Source organism: Antedon mediterranea, chromosome 4 (genome assembly GCF_964355755.1).
Source record: "Antedon mediterranea chromosome 4, ecAntMedi1.1, whole genome shotgun sequence".
Taxonomy (NCBI): Eukaryota; Metazoa; Echinodermata; class Crinoidea; order Comatulida; family Antedonidae; genus Antedon; species Antedon mediterranea.
The window spans coordinates 2,079,010-2,100,851 of NC_092673.1; the positions used below are offsets into that span (position 1 = coordinate 2,079,010).

Sequence of the window (21,842 nt, forward strand, 5' to 3'; positions counted from 1 at the left end):
TTTAATTACGATTAACATTAATTTAGAAGTCATCACTCCAGCTGGTAACATGAATGTATCGTATACTTACATACAATGCGCAGTACTAAGTACCCACTCTGCGTCGATTAGTGCTCCTGCGCAGATGAACACATTGTCCTGAAATATTGCGGCCTGCCATGGCCAAGAAACGTCTGCTACGTTACCCTTGATTATGTTTGATAAATGTGGTTCACTTCCACAACTGTTTATATCTAAATGAACCAGGTTGGCAATGTCAAAGAGGAGTCAATAGCAATTGTAATTTCTGGATGAACACATCCACAATATTCTATACATTAAAAAAGCATTTGTAATAAGGGTTTCGCAAATAGCGTGCGCAACGCGTGGTGCGAAGTGTTTGGAAGCAAACGTCACGACACGTACGTACGTGATTTGTTGTATGTACGTACGCGACGTGACGTTTGCTTCCCATCATGCATTGTGCAATGATGTTCCTCGCGCGTGAAATCAAGCTATTTGCGATATCACCCTATGACGCTGTGGTCGTATGGTAATGATTTGAACCCACGAACCTTGTATTATTAGTAAAACATGTTAACCACGAAGCTACTTCATACTCTCCAATTATGATATTTCAATTTGTTATACATGATACTCGTCTATACTTTACGGATGGTATACACATATAACGAGCAAGCGTTACTCTGCGCACTACTTTATTTAATCATTCATTAGCGCGCATGCACATTTATGAGTGATTACAGTAGTTAACTAAATTTTTTTTCTGGACAAGAAATGTTAAACATGATAACCCACGCCTGCGGATAATGCTAGGTCTGTGTTACCCCGCATAGATTTCATGATACTTGGGCAATTTTAACACTGCTGTTTCAACATTAAACACCAAACCGGACCATGAAAATAGCGAGATTTAATAAAATGTTGAATATCTGGTGAAAATGATAGATCCCGTATTTACCTTGATATTGATACGTCACTCGTATAACAGCCAGCAACAAACATAAGTATAAATATACACGACGATTATTTAACGCTGTTAATAAATTATTCCAGAATTTCACGGAGGCCGTCATCGTAATACAAATACAATCTCTGCAAATCACATAATAGATTAAACGCTTTGCATTTACGTACGTCACCAATGCCTAAAGAATACACGATTCCAAGAAAGGGATCGAAATAAAAATAAACAATTTTCGAAATATACAGTGCCGTAGGTGATGCTACTACAGGTAGGCCTACTGTATTACATTAGAAACAATAACATAATGATGTAATAGTCTATGTGCGGATACTCTGTGTCAGCAGCCAGTATCCGTATTTGAATAGTAAACGACCTTTGTGACTATGCACTTTATATTTAATATCTTCTGTATTTACAAATTGACACTTTTGATAATTTAATAATGATAATTAATAACAGTAATTGATAAAATACATCAATGCGTTGTGAAGTGTTTTTATTTACGCATATGAAAGAAATTTGGTCTATTTAATTATATATTAATATCTTTATTTATAATAATAATATTCAATTCAATGGTGCATTCACAAACTCAATTTTAAAATAAAAATCTTTTTGTATATTAACCATGGACATTATTCAACTCTAAGGCTTTCAACTTGTTTCTTATACTGTCAACAATTTAAACAGTAATTGATAAAATACATCAATGCGTTGTGAAGTGTTTTTATTTACGCACAGAAATTGGGTCTGTTTAATTATATAATAATGTATTTATTTATAATAATAATATTCAATTTAATGGTGCATTCACAAACTCAATTTTAAAATACAAGTTTGTTTGTATTAACCATGGACATTATTCAAATCTGAGGCTTTCAACTTTTTCTCTTATACTATCAAGTTTGTCTAAACCATTTATTTAGCAAAACCGATACATATTAAAATACAATTATATAATGGTTACGAAAAAGTAAGTAACCCTGTTGGGTGCTACACAATAATATTTCATTCTAATTTTTAAAATCAACTTCAACATTGCTCTATACTCAAATATATTATTATAACTTATACCTAACGTACCCTTTTCATATTTGTTAGGAAAGTGTTACAATAAATATTATTATTAACCATTGTTTTCTGCTTCGAGTGTTCTGTGTAGATTTATTCGAAAATGTTCTGTGATTCAACCGGGCCCACAATGTAACGCACACGGTTCTACAACTTTTCACGGGCTTTATAGTCCAATCTATTGAATATAGTAGTACGTGTAGCCTACAACCATGAGATTAATTTATTGTTAATGTATTATGAGGATATGATACCTAATATGTGTATTACCCATATGTGTATTGTCTAACAAAATGCAATGTGATAAACAATAGTTTATTATGACCTATTCAATAATAGGCCTACTAAAGTATATATTTTTATATCTTTTTATCATAACATATATTTAACAATAAACTAAGCATTTTCTTTTAAAGGGACACCGCGCGCTGATATCCACTTTATATAACACAAACGGACTATAATTACAGTTTAAGAATTGCGTAATACACGTGATCATGTAGGTAATTATAAAAGTCAGTCGTTGAACCTTTAAAATTGCTCTTTAAATTGCTTTTATCAATTGTGTAAAATTTGGGACAAAAGATGGCGACACAAAGTAAATTTTTACAACTTTTTTCTTCAGATTTCTTGTTCATAAAGTAGTTTTGTCGCTTTAGAACTAGGTTGAGTTGGCGTCTGCCCTAGGCTCATGGCGAAGAAAGCCCTGTGCCCTACAAACTGTTGATAATGACGGTTTGACTTCTAGGCCTATATCTGTGTTTTAAGCTCTGTCTACACTATAAAACTAGTTTGACAAAAAAGTTTGATGTGCCCAAATGATATGACATCATAATATCCATATATGGGCACATCATAGTTTTTGTCAGATAAAGTTTGATAGTGTAGAAAGAGTTTAAGGTAATAGTGTGTTGTTATTGTGTGGATTGGAAAAGAAAATCATTTTGAAATGTGTGTTATATCTACAAGCAAGCAGTCGTTTAGTACCTGACGTGCGTTCTTAATAATCAGTTGTTGTAAACCGATACCAATCCTAATATTGTACTACATAATCCTCAAGAATAAGCCCAGACTTAACACTTACATACTACCACACTAATGAACTTGACTTCGGATCAACTCAGCGGACAAAAGCGACACAAAGAATATAAAAGAACGTGAATTTGCATGTATTAAGGCCTTGTTACATTCCTGTAGAACGGTCATAAGATAGCCCACTTCCCTTCAATAGGAATTGTTGAATCAGCCCATCGGCGTCGGCACCCGTTTTGTAAGCCTAAGGACAAAACACAATCTGGCCTTCACTCTCATACACGGCCCACAACAGGTAATTTTAATATCCCTTGTTTGCTCATTTCTAAAAGTGTCTGCTTAATTTTAAATTGAAAAAATAATATACAGACAAAGAAACAATTTTAACCGGTATTTCTGTATCAAAGGAACTTGCTTGTAAATTGAATGCGACTTTCCAAGGTCAGTACGACGAAAAAGTAAACGCAAAGTAGTTTTAATGTAGTTGGTGTCAAAACGCAACTAAGAAACGAAAGAAACCAACTTAAATGATACAAGGGGAAACCGGTAATTGTTGTGATTCGTGACAGACAATCTTGTCACTTACAAGTATTCACTTGCTATTGAAGAGATCCGACTAGCATCTTAAATAATAATATTTGTATAGGCCTACGTAGGCCTAACCGGTAGCAGAAAGGTAACTCTCCAATACACGACTTAGTGACATAATAGAGATTATTTTCAGGGGCTTTACTATTAACATGGGAAATGATTTATTTAAAGATGTATTGTCCCCCTGAAAAAATAGTTTTGTAAATGTGTTGAATAGGCCTATGCCATTTTAATGTCACATAATTATCCACTCTGAACAAAATTGAATCGAAAAAAAAATGTATTTGTCTGAAAAAAAAATAGTGAAATTGGCTGCCAGCCAATGGGTTTTTGGTTGAATTTAACCATATATTTTGTAAATTTATAAGTGAAACATTTTTTCCCTGTCTGATTTATTTAATCTTCATTTTTCGTAGTTTTTCCAGCGGCTGTTTTTAACAACTGAGAATATGGACATTCAATCAGTTTAACAATTAATAATAGTTAAATACTGTAATTTTACTTAGTAGGGCCAATTTGTTTTTTAAAGCGTTCGCGCGGCTCCAAAATGATGGAGTTAGGTGTATGTAGGCCTACACTATATAACAAGGTCTTTAATAATGTGAATTAACAACACGATTCAAATCAATTCTTTCCTTTCTCGCAGTATAAACAGTAAAATTGCATAGGAAATTTTGGATAGACGGTTTTTCTCGAAGGAGGTGCCCAGAGCATTTTGTTATGGATATAATATAATATAATATACAGTAATAGGACACAGTTTTTCTGATTTTGTATTTAATCGGATTTATGTGCGGTTTTGATGTCTAAAAAATTCAGTGAAATTTGAATGGATTATATTTTTTGGATTTATATTCATTTATATTAAGAATTACTTAACATAGATAAAAAATATTGGATAAAATAAATAATTTCCCTTGCGAAACTCCTATAACTTTTTTGTAGACTTAACAAAATCGGATGCCGGTTAGTGTACGGTCTGGTGAATCTCTGACGAGTAATGATTCCGGTAGCGATAATTACTTTCAATGAACCCCTGACAAGTGAAATCGTTCAATACATTATAAAAAACACTATCCGAACTAAATCTCTGTCTACACTATCCGAACTAAAGGTCTGTCTACACTATATTGGAACTAAAGCTCTGTCTACACTATATTGGAACTAAAGCTCAGTCTACACTATATTGGAACTAAAGCTCTGTCTACACTATATTGGAACTAAAGCTCAGTCTACACTATATTGGAACTAAAGCTCTGTCTACACTATATTGGAACTAAAGCTCATGTCTACACTATATTGGAACTAAAGCTCAGTCTACACTATATTGGAACTAAAGCTCTGTCTACACTATATTGGAACTAAAGCTCAGTCTACACTATATTGGAACTAAAGCTCATGTCTACACTATATTGGAACTAAAGCTCTGTCTACACTATATTGGAACTAAAGCTCTGTCTACACTATATTGGAACTAAAGCTCAGTCTACACTATATTGGAACTAAAGCTCTGTCTACACTATATTGGAACTAAAGCTCTGCCTACACTATATTGGAACTAAAGCTCAGTCTACACTATATTAGAACTAAAGCTCTGTCTACACTATATTGGAACTAAAACTCTGTCTACACTATCAAACTCTATCTGACAAAAAAATGTGATGTGCACATGGACACGATGATATCACTACCATATTTGGACACATCACTCTTTTTAGTCACATACACTTTGCTAGTGTAGACAAAGCTTAACATGGCAAATTTAAAGTAATTACAACAAACAAAAAACAATCTTTAGTACAGTTTTGAATACTACGCATACGATACACTATAGGTAACAAGATTTTGTACATCATTACGATTTTCATTGTAGTAAAGATTCTAAATTCAGAGTCCATAATTTCTTCAACCCACATGCTAACCTGTTTTAGTTGGCTAGAACTAATACGGTACAATCGCACTGAACTATAAATATCGCTATATGTTCCATTTCTTGTGTCTATTTATTGTTAATTCGCTTAGATATTATTATTATTATTATTTTTATTCAGGCAAAAGATACATTTTACAAAAAAAAATTAAATACAAATTAAACAAACTGACGAAAGGAGAAAATGTAAAATCATAGTCACTAGCTGGTAGGAAAGCACAAAATCACTGTCTTTTCTTTCTTTTTTCTTTTTTCATTCTCATCCAACAGCGAGTAACCCGCCAATTACAGGATGGATAAACTATTTAATAATTTCACAAGACAAATATAAACACAAGATGCTCTACATAAACAAAGACTTATTATTAAGTCTTTGGGAGTGGAGTTGTAAATTGTCATGAGAAAAAAAACCCTGACATATGACAGGACTTGAACCCAGGACCCTTAGATTGGTAGCCAAGCATCATAACCACCAAGCCACAGCTCCACTCCACGTCACCAATTAGGTGTGATTAATTTACACACAGAAAATATGACAAATTATATTATTTGAATTATTGGTTAATAACTTTTGAAATAAATAATACAATATCGGTAAGTTACTACATTCATAAATTGGCAACGTTGTACTTCATAGGTCCTGTTTTTTTCCTCTTTTCTAACTTATGCTGAACATTTCAACTCAGCACTGAATATTTAAGTAGGCCTTCTTTCGACGATAACCAAACTGAACGAAAGATGGAATCAGAACAAGATGCCGCGTGGACAAAATCCTGGTATTGACGGTTTATCTTAGGCCTACATTGATTTAGTCAACTTTAAAAGATGATGAGATAGGCTATTTATTATAAATTATAATAAAAGCATTATACATTTTTAAATTCAAATTTCAAATTTATTCACCTCCCTTAGTAGAAACATATAAAAACTGTATAGAAAAATAAAACACATCAAAATAAAGATTCACACGAATTATAAAAAGATTTAAATGGTTTTAACAAGTTTTAACTTACTTACTTACTTTATTTAAAAATAAAGTAAGTAAGTAAATACAAAAAAGGAAACCAGAAATATGCAACGTAATGTGAAGACGAACAATCTAGGGACAATCTGCGAAACTGGAAACTGAGATTCGAACACTGTAGGCCTAATGCTAAAAAAGTGGGCCTACAATTCAGTTGTATAATGAAAGGACATTTTATTCCAATAGTTAAATGCCTGAAATAAAGTAGATACGTAACCGTAGTCATTTCCATACCTAAGACAACAAGAGTTTTGGATGTTTCTGATACTCAGAAGACGATGTTTCATTTGTACAGCTGTTCCAGTTCTTGTACTGTATTATATCATCTTGACCTAGACCTCAATAGTCTACAACTCAAAATTCACCAATAATAATTTGGTTATTTAGGTTAGGCCCGTGAGATCGTCGAGTTATAGACATGTGTTAATCTTAGCCCTACATGTTTCTTCAATATAATACGCTTGTTCAATGGTACATCGATCTCATTCCCTTCGCAGCTATTGGTCAAAAAGTTATAGCCTGCGGAAAAAACCCGCGCTGAACTTGATTACCAAACTTGAACATGTTGTAGCTGTACCGCAGGGTGGCGTAAAAACTGCCAGGGGCGATGTTTAAAACAACCGTCGTGATAATGAACTTGAATTATGCTGGATCGACACGGTCATGGTCGTCGAAACATTTCGATGAAAATCGCAAAACCAATTTGTTAAATTCGAAAAACTAAAATTCTAAAAAAAATCACCCCATCGCTGTAGCAAATTTAATCGTAGCCTCACGAGGTCAACTACTGTATAATTCCCGGAAACTTATCAACTTGAAATTGATTTTTTAAATTTCGTTAACGAATCTGTCGTCACAGGCTTGCTTGCCTCCATCGGAAGTTTTCGTCTTTACACACGTTTAAAAACCTTTCAAATCGCACATGCTAGAGGGACAAATTACGATAAAAACCGGCCTACTTTATATAAATTTAACAAAGAATCTAGATGACATAACTTCACCCACATCAATACACTAATAAGATAAATACGGAAGTACATGACGTCATTAATATATTTGACACGTGATCAGATAATCTAACCAATCAATAATTAGTATTATTGGATGTGGTCGGGGGAACGTGTTTTGGTGTTTTAGTGTTACTGAACTCATGCAACAAATTGATAGTTTACTCAACACAAATCAACCGGAAACTCAAGTTAACAGTTTTCATAAATACCATGCCGTTTGCTAAAAGTTTTCATATCAAATAACTCGAGTTATTCAACAAACACGATTTCCATTTTTTTTCGTCGCTAGGCATCGTGCGCTAAACTTTTGTTCTCATCATCATGGCACACGCTTCTGTATCACCGTTGGATAATGGTCAGGTCACGGGGGGAAACGAATTGCCTGCATCAATTCCAACTCCTCCTCCTCCTAACATGGGACCATCTCCGCCAGGCCTAGAAAAAGAAAACATCGAATTATTTGGTTTTCGGATGGGCCAGACCGTTAATTCAGGTTTTTTATTACTGTCTATTGCAATGGGAAGAGAAACTGGTTTATTTGATGCACTTGCAAATTTTACAGAACCAAAAACTTCAAAAGAAATTGCAGAAGCAACAGGATTGAAAGAAAGGTAAGCGCTTTTCACTATGTAGTAGTAGACCTATAGTAGTAGTAGGCCTATTAGTATTACTATATAAATTATAATTCTAACTTTACTGACATTAATTCAATATAATGCTGTAAACAATAATAAACGAAACAAAAAAACATTGTTATTAATACTAATAGGCGCCTATTGAAAACATTGTTAAATAACTGATAATTGTTCTTTTGAATAAAATCAAATTTTATTTAGGGCTATACTAGATGGATAGGGATAGGGAAGGTGTAGAGAGGCGGCGGGCTAGACCATTTTGTTGACAATATAATTGTTTTGCGTTTTAAACGTGTTTACAAAAAGCTTTTTTATCGCTATGCTTTTTATACGATATTAAATTATAAACCGGCTTTTCCCTTCTCACGTTCTGCTATTTATATTTTAAAGAGACTATTTTATGAATCGTTTAAAAATAGGGGTTAGCATATAATTCACTCTAGGCTATAATAAGTAAGCCTATAGTAGGAGAAGCACTTTAAATGTTCATAATAATAGGCAGCTTAAAGGCAGCTTAAGGGTGATTAGTTTCACGTTCATAAAAGTAAAACACACCTTATACATATAAAAGTATAGATATAGGCCTACCCACGCATATTTTTTAGATGTGCGATTATTAATAAGAGAAAAATATTGAATTGATGGGGTGGGGTCGACCTTTTAATAAAACCATACACGGAGACGGGTTCTCACGATATTTCACAGGCCACAGTTGGCTGATGATGAAAGAGTTCGAATTACAGTAATTTTAAAGTTATCAATTTATTAAAATATTATGCTTAATTTTAAAACTGTTACAGATATACAACATTATTTAAAACCTTACTTTCATTAAATCAAATTGTCATCATGTTCATGCTGGAAAAAGCATCAAAGATAAATCAGAGGATATAACATTAAACAGCCGTGAGAAATTCCAAGCTTTGGGGATCTATTCCTTCGGCGGCAGGGCAAATAGAAAGTTGTACAGTGTATCGGAAACAATGATAACATACTATGAATTTGGTATAGACCTCGCGTCCCTATAGGCCATCGTGATTCTTAATCTTGGAAAACTTATTCCCCCTCCTGCCGTGCGCACATGTGTTGCGCATGGAACTCGTTCGTTCGCAGGCCTGAATACCTGGCTACGATTAGACCGTATGAGCTTAGTACAGTATGTTAATGTTTATATTTGATATTGTTCAGTTCATAATAAGTTTTTAAAAACTGAATAATAGATTTTATATAACTGTGATCAAATGTCAATCCACGTTTCCTGTCAGGGCATTCCATGATTGTTCTTCGGTATGTCGATTGAATTTTTTAACAAAACTTAACACACTTTATAAAATGTTTGTCATTCATTTCTCTGTTTATTTATACTTGGTTGAGTGTGCTAATTAGTAATAGCGTGTGTGGAATCTAAACTTTGGCATCGATTCAAATGTAAAAACTTATAATCCGGTTATTTATTGAGAGGAATGTTTTTGTGGGGATATTTTAGGTTCTCCTTCTTACCATTTTTTTTTTGTCAGAGGACTAGGTCCTTCAATGAAAGTTGAGGGTTGACGTGAGATTCTTCTAAATTTACACCACTTACAATAAATAGATATGTTTAAAAGAATTACAAATTAGCCAACAAAAGGTGAGAGTATTCCCGTACCAAATTCTAACATAATGGTCCAACACTAATTCACATATTAATTCAGAGTTTTTAGTCACGTGCAAACGCTACTTTATTGCTCACTATATGTCGGTCGGTCGGTCGGTAAACACTAACTCAAGCACCCATGTATGGCCTTGTTCATTCTAATTGTTCCCATAACTAAATTGGCTAATAACCAGTCATTACCATATAATAAACATTCCGGAAATTTATATTGTACACATTTTGTTTACGATACAAACCTTCATTAACTATTTTGTTACAATTGATAATATTTATATTTATAAGTTTCAACATTTCATGCTTAATTAACACGCCTCATTAATTGTTAAGTATCGTCCCTAAGCGTTTTATAATTGAAATAATATTGTAAATAATTTCAAATACAGTTGTTTACTTTTCATTATTGCATAATTAGCGTATCATACCGCAATATTGTCTTCTATTGCAATACTTTCGCTATCGCCACCTGTCCCCAACAATAACAAGTCGTACGAAAAGTTGCATCATCTTAAAATCAATATTATTTTTGTAAATTCCATTCATATTAATTAATATAAATAATAATGTGAAGTTGTCCCGTAGTTACCGGTGTTCTATTTATAGTATCATTATATTATGACACATTTAAGCCTTACCTTTGTGACGAATTGATTAAGATTGATTGAATAGAAAGGAAATGTAGAACTAGGAAATACAAAACAAAACTACAACTTTCGTAATGTTAACTAGGCCTTAATTTCCCCCTCTCCCTAAATTGTCTTGATAGATAAGTTCAAAACTTTGTTTTACCACTTTTTTTCCCTCTCTTTTGTGGTGTAACATACCATTTTTATTCGTTCATCATAATAATTACATATTTCTCACATAATACTCTCTTTTTTCATTATTTTCCAATTATAATAGTAAAAAGTAAAAATGCATATAATATTGTTTACAGTTTTACCACTTTGTAAGGATCTATCATTTATAATTACCTGATAACTAGTTATAGTCGTGACCTTAACCACAAACTTTATTTTAAATTTGGGTTTTTCCATGGTTTTCATTTATAAGTGTTTATATTTTAACTTAATTGAAGTTACCTCTAATTATAAACTAGCTTGATCCTTATCGGGTAAAACATCAAAGCCCAGCGGCGTTAACAAACAGTTTTAACAAGATATTGAAACGTTGTTTTCTTGATGTGTTCTTGGGTATTTCTGTCAAGTTTAAGGTCACCATGATCTTACAAATTGGATGTCTATTAGGATGATGGAATGTAAATATAGACTTACATCCGGCGGCTACGACCATATAATACGCTTGGCTTAAATTCATTTTTTTAATCCTTTATTCAATACAAAGGATGACGTTTAAAGGCGAATTTTCTGCAATTTAAAATTGTACGTTGTTGCATAATGCGTATAACAAAACAAACCACTGGAAGTATACTCATTTGCTCTTCATAGATTTGTTGAATTATCAGTGTAGTTAATTTAGCACGCGCATTAACTTTATCAGGATTTACACGCGCGCGCACACCTTCATAACTCGTGTAAACGTTACTTTAAATTGCCGCTAGGTATCGGATACCATTGTACAGGTTTCTGGTCGGATTAGCACACTCAACAGCTCATAGAAAAGCTGATTAAGTGTACAAGTGAATTGATTCTTATCTAGATTAAAATCTTATAGATAGAACCACCCAGAAAGAAAATATCAGGCAACATGTAAGATATAAGAGATATTGTGTAGCGATATTATCGCTTTTTGGCTTGGTTTCCGAAGTGGAAAAAACAGCAAACACTCGGAAAACTAATTGTGGTGGTTGACGCATGCGTGTTGCTGTAAAACATTAATTTCCCATCAGTATTTCACAATAATCCGGTCATGAAATTAATGTTACTGAATATGAAAACGCGATAACTTTGCAGTATTTAACTCGAACATTAACCCGATAAAGTCGCCCCTTAGTCCACACCACCATTTAGGCCTATGGATCAGTAGCTGTTGTGTATATAGATATATTTTTTTAAATCGCATACAAATACAACATTACCTAACTGAAATTAAAGAAAAGACAGTTAAATTAATGAATATTTTCCAGAATAGAATAAAAAGGTTGATATTTATATATAGCCAAAGGTGTTGCAAAAGAATATTAGTAACTTGGTCTTTTAGGCCTATCTAAAAATTAATAAAAGCGTATGGCTACCGTTTTATAAAATATCTCTATATTCTGGTATAACAAACTTCACAGAGCCAGTCTGATTCTGTAGTCTGATTCGTCTTTATTGAGAGGGGTTAAATATATTTTATCTAATTTATTTCTTTGCATTTCCATCTGCCAACCATTATTTCCACTTTTTGTAAGAGTACCGCTTCCTCAATGATCTTTAAACTTGTAAATGACGGTTTATAGGTTTTATGTTGTCCAACTTTGAATTAAACTAGTTAGCGTTAACAGTCAAATTAAATTAAAAGCGTTCACGAAAGGATCCGTTTGAAAATGAAAGATTCACCAATCACCGTTATCATACTAGGGAAGAGTTAAATTACTAAAATAATTAAAGAAGTCTTCCCTGATCATACCAAGTTCCAGCATAAGATCTAGATTTTTTTCTTTTAATGTTTCTGAATCTTTTACATTTTTTTTTCTAAATTTACAAATAACGTAAACTTGAACCTGTATTAAACAGTTGATGTTTGATTAGGCCATATTGCAGTTTGAATAATGTTATTCACTTCTGTAGAAAAAACAAAAATCATTATTTCACTTAAAAAGACAAAAGGAACGGTTAATTTTAACACAAAAAAACACCATTGTCTGACAGACAATTTAGGTATTTCTTACTTGAAATTACATTTTTTTTACATGGAAATAATGATCTAGTTTTATGAGGCATTAAAATGGCATATTCAACAAAAAATAAAAAATAAATTTTAGGGGGGACAATATATCTTTAACATATACCCGGTATGGTCATGTATGTAACTCACATTTGACCACAATCATATGTGGAAAATTTAGTCTCGTCTATGTGGTGTGGGAACACGAAGGATGACGAAGCAAAACTTCGAATGCAAAGTAGAATCTCGTGGGAAAAAATACCAACGGCAAGTCAGATCCAATGGTGGCTCTCTCAGCACAATGTATTTAGGTTCATCGATTTTTTCCCTGAACCACCCGAGGAACACATTTGCCTATTTTTCAAATTGAGTCTACTGATGCCGTTAAAATGAACACGGTAGTCGGTGTTTGATATTTCATCACTTACCGATACGTAGTAACTATGATTAGGTACATATCTGATTATGTCATGTCATGGAAAACATGTCAGACTTAATTTACTGAAACATTTACCAGATCTTCAGCGGAAGCGCACGGTGTTCGGCTTTTGAAGCGTTGAAACCGTTAACAGGCGATTTATATTTTCCGAATAAACCCTATTGAACCGGTAATTTTACATTACAATTATTACAATATACACGACATTCTTCTTGGGAGACTTTACCAGCCTAAAATATAAAATCACCCTGTGTTCTCTACTGTATATTTCCACATGAGCAGTATCTTCAACCAGTACCATAAGCAAGGAATGTGGTGCCTGTATACGTTAAGGTTTATTGGAATATGATACAGGCATCACATGTGATATACATATGACACTGTATTACAGAATGTGCTTATGATAGGCCTACTGGACAAAAAATCTCGTACCAAAGATCACTAAAACAGTGTATCGAAATGTTATTAGTGTACCAAAATTGCGTACAAACAATCTGTATACAACATTTTGTTTGTGGATAGTAATAAAATGTAACGTTTTTCAACAGATTTCTCACATTACCTATCTTTTTAGTTTAATCATAAAGGGAAGCAACTGATACAAAAATTAAAAAATAATATATTTAAAATATTTATATTACGCGATCTATAAAAGGTGCTCAAGACGCAGACAAAGACAATTGGGTCAAATAACTTTGCAAAATGTATAGCATATAAAATAAAATAATATTTAATGTATAAGAAATAAGAGATTCGATGTGTTATTTTTTTCTCAAAATCATTTGATTGTTTTTTTAGATATATTCGTGAATGGTTGGGAGCCATGGTAACTGGTCAAATCGTAGAATCAAATGAGACATCAACACGGTTCCTGCTGCCCCCTCATCGGGCAGCCTTCCTTAGAACTGGTGGATTTGGAGAGGAGATGACCCTGCTGGCAGCAGCGTTACCGATGCAATGTAGTGTGTTTGATAAAGTATTAAACTGCTTCAAGGAAGACGGACCACGAGGTAAGAATACAAACAAAAAACAATTCACAGCTACAACAAAATATTCGCCAATTCAACGTTTCAATCTTCAAAGAAGTATTGTATTAATTAGTAATTAGTTGATCTTACGGAAAATTATGTTTTGACATGATATATATGATGTAAGTAATGTGACCAATCACAAGCGATCCAAACACTCGCTTGTCATTGGTCAACATGCTTGCGTTGCGCCCACGTCTTTTCGTTGCGTCCTGTCGGAATTAATTTTTATGGTAGATTTATTATATTCTGAGATTGTTGTCTCGGATATATTGACTATTTTAAAATAGCAGAATGGTATTTTGTTGTTATTTTTAACACTAAACGCATAACTTTTTTCTGTGAAAATAAACGTATTGTCTACAACATGCATGCTAAATTTTCGGTCCATTTCTTCCGAATAAATAAGTTAAATAATATAATGAAATATAATACCAAGGAATGGAGACATCCGGGTTATACTGTGACAAATTCCTTTATAACAATGTAGTATTAAAATTCCAATAAAAGAGTCATAATGAAATATAAATAATAATTATGTTTAATTTACACATGTAATGGTTATGGATTTATGGAGACCAGTCTAGGGTTTAGTTAAAGGTTGAAATGGCATGGGAAATACGTTTGTAAACTAATTTATCAAACGTTTCTTTCAACATGCAAATGGTATATGCATTAACTAAGCATAATATTTCACTGTTTGATTGATTGTTTTTTAAGTGTTTTATTTTAAATTCGTAAACCAACGTAGTGTTTGAGTGGGATAGAGTAACACAACGTATTAATCAAATCAATCAATTTAGGTAATTACAAATGTTCTAGTCGAGTGGGCATATAATGATTTAGCAAAATGTCTGTCTCATTCTAATTAACCATTAAATTTGATTATTAATATTACCAGTAAAATGTCTTTGTTGCAAAAACAGAACCGATTCAATGTCGCTAATTTTTTATTTTTATCTGAGGTTGTCGTTTATATTGCGAACGTAATACATATATGATTGTTTCTATAGTAGAGGCCTAGGCTTAAAATACGTAAACTAACCCTTTTAGCATAGATTCCTCTTTGGTCTTGATAATAATATTTGTCCTCTTTTTCTTCTGTACAGGCGTGCCATACAAACATTACTGTGGATTCCAAAAGTTTATGAACGCTTGTTCGAGCGCCTGGTGGAACCGACATCTCATCTCAGACTTTATTCCATCAATGCCAGAAGTCCAGGAAATGCTGGGTACGCACTCTTATTTCTTTTTCTTTGGTAGCTTAGTTCACACTAAAGCTTGGTTCCCACTAGGACGCAACGCAAGGACGTAAGCGAGTTGACCAATCAAGCGATTGATAATTCAAACTGTCGCTTGTCATTGGTCAACTCTCTTGCATTGCGTTTACGTACGTCCTTGCGTTGCGTCCACGTACGTCCTTGCGTTGCGTCCTAGTGGGAATCAAGCATTACTAGCTCTCTAGCACTAACGATGTTGTTAAAAGAATCGCCCCTTATCGTGTTTGGGAGTTGTCGATGTTGATGGGTCAAACGTTAGCTTTAGCGTTTAGACGCAGAAGATAGTTTCTTTATATTCGTTATGGTATTTGGTAATTTTTAATTAATAAATAATTATTTTAATAGAGAAAGGCATTGACGTGCTGGATCTTGGATGCGGTAGTGGGGGCGCTTCGATCTTACTTGCTGAACGATTTCCTAAAAGTACATTTATCGCAATCGACATTAGTGATGACGCCATCAACACAGCCAAAAGCACAGTAACAGAAAAGAAACTCACAAATGTCACGTTTTTGAAGATGGATGCTCTAGAAATGCCAGAAGAAAAGTGGCAAGGAAAGTTTGGATATGTGTTGGCTTGGGATTCCATCCATGACATGGCCCAACCGGAAGTAGTTCTAAATCTCTTACATAAATGCCTTAGCAACAATGGGCGCATGACGGTAATGGAAGTTAATGCGCACTCGGAGATTGCGCAGAATGTAAACATGCCGTTTGCCTCTACGTTTTACACTAACAGTCTGATGCACTGCATGACGGTATCGTTGGCTTTCGAAGATGGCCAAGGATTTGGAAATATGTATGGCAGGCAAAAGCTGATGGCACTCCTCCAGCTAACCGGTTTTAACGACATTCAGACGTCAGTGCCAAATATGTCGTTCAATTGTCACTTCTTGTGCAGCAAGTAACAAGGTTGGTGCACAATATGCGGGCGGGTAGATTTACTTTTGAATTGTCACTTATTAACTCATAAGCATACATGCCTGTATCACCTTGTTTAAAAACATAACATTATGCAACTCACGTAACTTATAATATAAAGTGCATTACCTTAAAACTTTTTAACAGTTTTATATATAACTATATAGAAAAAAATTGCCAATTGTATATGTATAGTCTAAGGAAAAGAATATAAAAGCATAGTATTTCATATTTAAAATCATTAAAAAGAATATGTTGCGTTTATATCGGTTACTATTCATTATAATTGTATTGATAAAAAGAGGCTTATATTAATTCAACTAATGTCAAATTATGATTTCTTAACATTAAGTTGGTTTTGATTATTGTTAAGGTCGCATTGTTAATTAGTTAGAAATATTAATTGGCCACAGAAGGTTGACGTAATTAAAGCTAATTTTCATTGGCTACTTAAAATTGACGCAATGAAAGCTATAAGTTTGATTGGCTACACTAAATGTAAATATTATTTATTGATACGTTTTAAATAATCGTTTAATAAGTTAGTAATTTATTAATTTTACTTGTTTACTTGTTTATAAAAAAAAATATTTATCTAACGGTAGTTAACATAAAGTTGATAAATGTACAAGGTGTAATTTCCCTTTCAGAGATTTTCATTTTCCATTCAGAGAACCACAAAATGAAAGAAAAGCTGCGTTGCGTAATCCGTTAAGAGTGCTTCCCACTAGAGACGCAACACAAGCAAGTTGACCAATGACAAGCGACATTTTGAATAATCCATCGCTTGTGATTGGTCAAATCACATAGTATCTACCAAACTAATTATGACTTATTTTTAATGAGCGCTTCCCTCCTCCTGGATACCTTTGATCTACTGTAAATCTCTGTTTAAAAAAATTATATACCGGTAAGAAGAAAGAAAATTGTTCATGTATTACTATTTTTATTTAAGAAACAATTTTGTAAATGATATTAAATATGTAAATTTAAAAAGAAAAACAAACCAACTTGAACTATAGCAATTGTTAGTTAGTAATATAAAGCGGTGTTCTTTTTGTGAAATTTGAGTTAATATTAAATTATAAATTAAGTTTGTACACTTAAATGCGATGTTATTCATTTTGGTGGTTAGCCTAAAGTCGGTATGTACTTTTCGATACAGACACATCCGTGCTCAGTGAGTGGCTGCGGCAGGGAACCCACCTGGCTCCACATATTTAAATTAGGATCGTAACACTTGATATCAGACACATTGACTGCGCTTTCCAACTTGCTTCCGCCTGATACAATGATCTTTTCATTTAACACCGTTGTACCATACGAGTACAGGTACCGTCCATCAGGGATCGACGAACCGCGTATTCGCTCCGACGTAAACGGATTGAAAATAATCAGCTCATTTTCATCTCCTCGTGACACAAGATAGAAAATAAAATCATTAATGACAACGGCTGTTTCAATGCCTTCACCGTGTACGCGCTCAAAATTAAAGATGGCTGACCAGCAATCATCAGCTGGGTCATAGCAGTGAATGATGTCAGGATCTCGGAAGAAGTAACCATTAACAAACAACTTACCGTTGACTGACGTCACCACTGGTCGTTCCAGAAAACTACCTTTTATCCGATTAACATAAGTCCATATATTTAGTACTGGATCGTAACGTTCAACGTCGTTCGACTTCCGAGACCAACCGGTTCGTCCGCCAACTACATATATTTTGCCGTTTAAAACAGCGACACCGTGATTATGACGTGGTTTGTTTAAACTAGCTACCTGCGACCACTTGTCAGTAAGCGATTCATACCTCCATACATCCGCAAGAGTCTCTGACAAGTTTGCATGGTAGTCGACCTGACCACCGATGACGTACACATCGTTGTTTAACGAAACACAGGCAAATCGTTGGTTTCGACCGGGAAATGGTGCCAAACTTGTCCAAGAGTTATCAATGAGGTTACAACACCAGACGTCGTGTATCCATTGCTGTTCACTGTCAAATCCACCAATTATTATCATGACTTCTGTAGTCATTGAAAGACGTAATCGAAGTCGATCGTCACAAATTCCTTCTGGAGCATCTCTAAGCATCTTAGCATCTTTAACAATTTCCATGCATTCCTCGTGATTAAGAATCACTGGATTCTGTTCTACGGAAACTGAAAAGTATTTGATGTCTAACAGAGGTAATCTGACCTTCCTTAGTATGTCACCAAAGTACTCCTGCTTATCCTGGTTGGATCCATACCACTGCAACACTGCGTCAAAGACCACTTCTTCTTTTTTAATGTTCAGATGATCATTTTCAATAATACGCATAAGAGTTGAAGGATTGATTTCCAGAAAATCACAAGTGTTACAAACTTGAAGGAAATGTTTGTAGACATAATTCAAAGCATCATTATAAATTTCATAGCAGCCGATACTCTGAGCAAAATTCATAAAACTAATACAGTTATCAGGTTCGAGGTTTTTCTTGAAAAATTCCGAACATGCTGTAATGACTGGGTGATAATGAAGATAGCTTGCGAGAGAAATGAGGTCTTGAGCGTTCTGCAAAGTTATCAATAGTTTACCAGTATATGTAAACTCCATAATGTTACGAAAAAGCTCCAAATCGACAATCTGTTGCAGACGAACAATCTTATTGTCTGATTCAACCATATTTGAAGAAAACATGGCGCGAAAAAAGGTGCTGCAAGCTGAAAGAACAACGCGATGACACGGAAAGTTCTCTCCAGCAACTTGGATGGTAACATCTGTGAAAAGATGACTTTCTCTTTGATCGTTCATCGACTTGAGTAAACTGGCAGGGAATGTGCTGTCATGATGTTGTACCTCCGTGTTACGATGTTCTCCTAATGGAGTGACATCACCTTCCAAACGTTCCAAAGTATCTTCTTTCAGTAAATAATATTCATTGCACGAATCTTCGATGCCTTTCCCTGCTAATGCGGGTTCCGATAGATAACACAGTTTACTTAACGATTTATAATTATGTTCATTTATCAGCAATTCAAGTGTGTAAATAAAAGTAACTAAATCCATCAAAATAACATCACTGAAACTGATTATCAGCGGTTGATGCAACTCAATTCGATTACTTGAATCGGTATCGGTATCGTCACCATAGCTCCTGAGTAGTTGATGGCGAATGAGTGGACTACCTGCGGCTAACACAGCTTTGTGCCCGTTAATTACCCGTCCGTTGATATCTAATTGCACATCTGTGAAATCTTGCGACTCCCAAAATCCTTTCAATCGTAAAAGAAGATCATGGGCGTGTTTTTGGTGGTAGGTAGACATCCTGGACTTAACCGCACTGCTTATTTTAATTTAATCCAATTTAAAAATCAGGAAAATACTTTTACTCTATTAGGTATATACAATAGTTTGTGTATGTTCTTCAAATCCAAACGCAGTTATGAGCTTTTCTTGACGTTGCTGTTTATTTATAAACGTGTAAGATTGGACCTGTGCCTTTTTAACTGCGTGCTTGGCATACACACAGAAATGTATGTAGCCTAAGCCAACACTTCATTAAAAGTATGTACGTACAAATAGATTGATAGTTCCATTCCAGCGTGTTTTGAATGAGTTGGCTGCCCTGGACCATCAAAATCGATGTGTAATTCGACATAATCCATGTTGTCAATGCGTAGGCCTATCATCTTCATTGCGTAGGCCTCCTACAGTACTTCATCTTCATCTCGTATTCTTATTCATTGCGTATGCCTATATATCAATTAATTTCCATCTTTGTTGCGTAGGCCCAATATATTTTGTAATCAACATCTTGCTATTCCTGGAATGTTATAACTTGGCAGAAGTAGGCCTACTGGTAAAAGATAGCGCGCCACCAACTGGTCTATTTAACAAATAGAAAATTATTTGCTGAATGCAGCTGCAGTAAGCCTTATGTTTTATTTATTTATAGTTCAATTATCTTGCAAAATTTGCACGTAAATAGTGCGTTATCATCATATATAATCAATCTTTTAATCGATGCAAAAATATTCCTCCTTCTAGCACGCTAACTATCTAACTACCTCAATACATATTTTAAAGAGTCGACACAACTGGTTTCTATGGTACTATAAGATGATGATAACACAATCTCATATACAGCAATATTATCGCATAATAATTGAATTTTAAAAACATGATATTTTGGCTATTTTTCGAAAAAATCTCCCCTCTGGGCTTAAAGGGCCATCCCCTGCTTTCCATGCTTATTTTCTTGTCTAGTCTTGTATTTTTATATTTAATGTTTCTCTTTTTATTTCATTTACATGACTGTTTTATATATTTGTACTGTATTTGGAAAGCAATAAATATTATTTACTTACTTACTCAGGGGATGATTTTTTCAAAAAATGTCAAATTTTCGACCCTTTTATTATCTTAAAATGGCTTCTATGGCGCTTTAAGATGATGATAACGCAGTATATGATCATATAAAGCAATATTATTGCATAATAATTGAATTTTAAAAACTTGATATTTTGGCCATTTTTCGAAAAAATCCCTGTACTATATAGTAAGGAATTTTTTCCAAAAATAGCCAATTTTCGACCATTTTATTTTTCGACAAAAATGGCTTCTATGGCACTTTAAGATGATGATAACGCAATATATGATCATATAAAGTTGCATAATAATTGAATTTTAAAAACTTGATATTTTGGCCATTTTTCGAAAAAATCCCTGTACTATAGTAAGCAATTTTTTCCAAAAATAGCCAATTTTCGACCATTTTATTTTTCGACAAAAATGGCTTCTATGGCACTTTAAGATGATCATAACGCAATGTATGATCATATAAAGCAATATTATTGCATAATAATTGAATTTTAAAAACATGATATTTTGGCCATTTTTCGAAAAAATCCCTGTACTATAGTAAGGGATTTTTTTCCAAAAATAGCCAATTTTCGACCATTTTATTTTTCGACAAAAATGGCTTCTATGGCACTTTAAGATGATCATAACGCAATGTATGATCATATAAAGCAATATTATTGCATAATAATTGAATTTTAAAAACATGATATTTTGGCAATTTTTCGAAAAAATCCCTGTACTATATAGTACAGGGATTTTTTTCAAAAATAGCCAATTTTCGACCATTTTATTTTTCGACAAAAATGGCTTCTATGGCACTTTAAGATGATGATAACGCAATATATGATCATATAAAGCAATATTATTGCATAATAATTGAATTTTAAAAACTTGATATTTTGGCCATTATTCGAAAAAATCCCTGTACTATAGTACAGGAATTTTTTCCAAAAATAGCCAATTTTCGATCATTTTATTTTTCGACAAAAATGTCGAAAAAAATCCCTGTACTATAGTAAGGGATTTTTTTCCAAAAATAGCCAATTTTCGACCATTTTATTTTTCGACAAAAATGGCTTCTATGGCA

The 21,842-nt window shown here is 33.6% G+C and overlaps 2 protein-coding genes across 2 annotated transcripts; one reads left to right on the forward strand and one right to left on the reverse strand.

Moving 5' to 3' along the window:
• The first annotated feature begins 7,362 nt into the window (after nt 1-7,362).
• On the forward strand, nt 7,363-17,241 carry LOC140046181 (S-adenosylmethionine-dependent methyltransferase Rv2258c-like). The gene is made up of 4 exons (XM_072090738.1): nt 7,363-8,236; nt 13,978-14,189; nt 15,317-15,439; nt 15,833-17,241. The coding sequence occupies exons 1-4, from the start codon at nt 7,947-7,949 to the stop codon at nt 16,393-16,395; spliced, it is 1,188 nt and encodes a 395-aa protein (XP_071946839.1). The 5' UTR covers nt 7,363-7,946; the 3' UTR covers nt 16,396-17,241.
• Nucleotides 17,242-17,334: 93 nt separating this feature from the next.
• On the reverse strand, nt 17,335-20,648 carry LOC140046180 (kelch-like protein 24). The gene has a single exon (XM_072090737.1). The coding sequence runs from the start codon at nt 19,715-19,717 to the stop codon at nt 17,540-17,542; it is 2,178 nt and encodes a 725-aa protein (XP_071946838.1). The 5' UTR covers nt 19,718-20,648; the 3' UTR covers nt 17,335-17,539.
• Nucleotides 20,649-21,842: the final 1,194 nt, after the last annotated feature.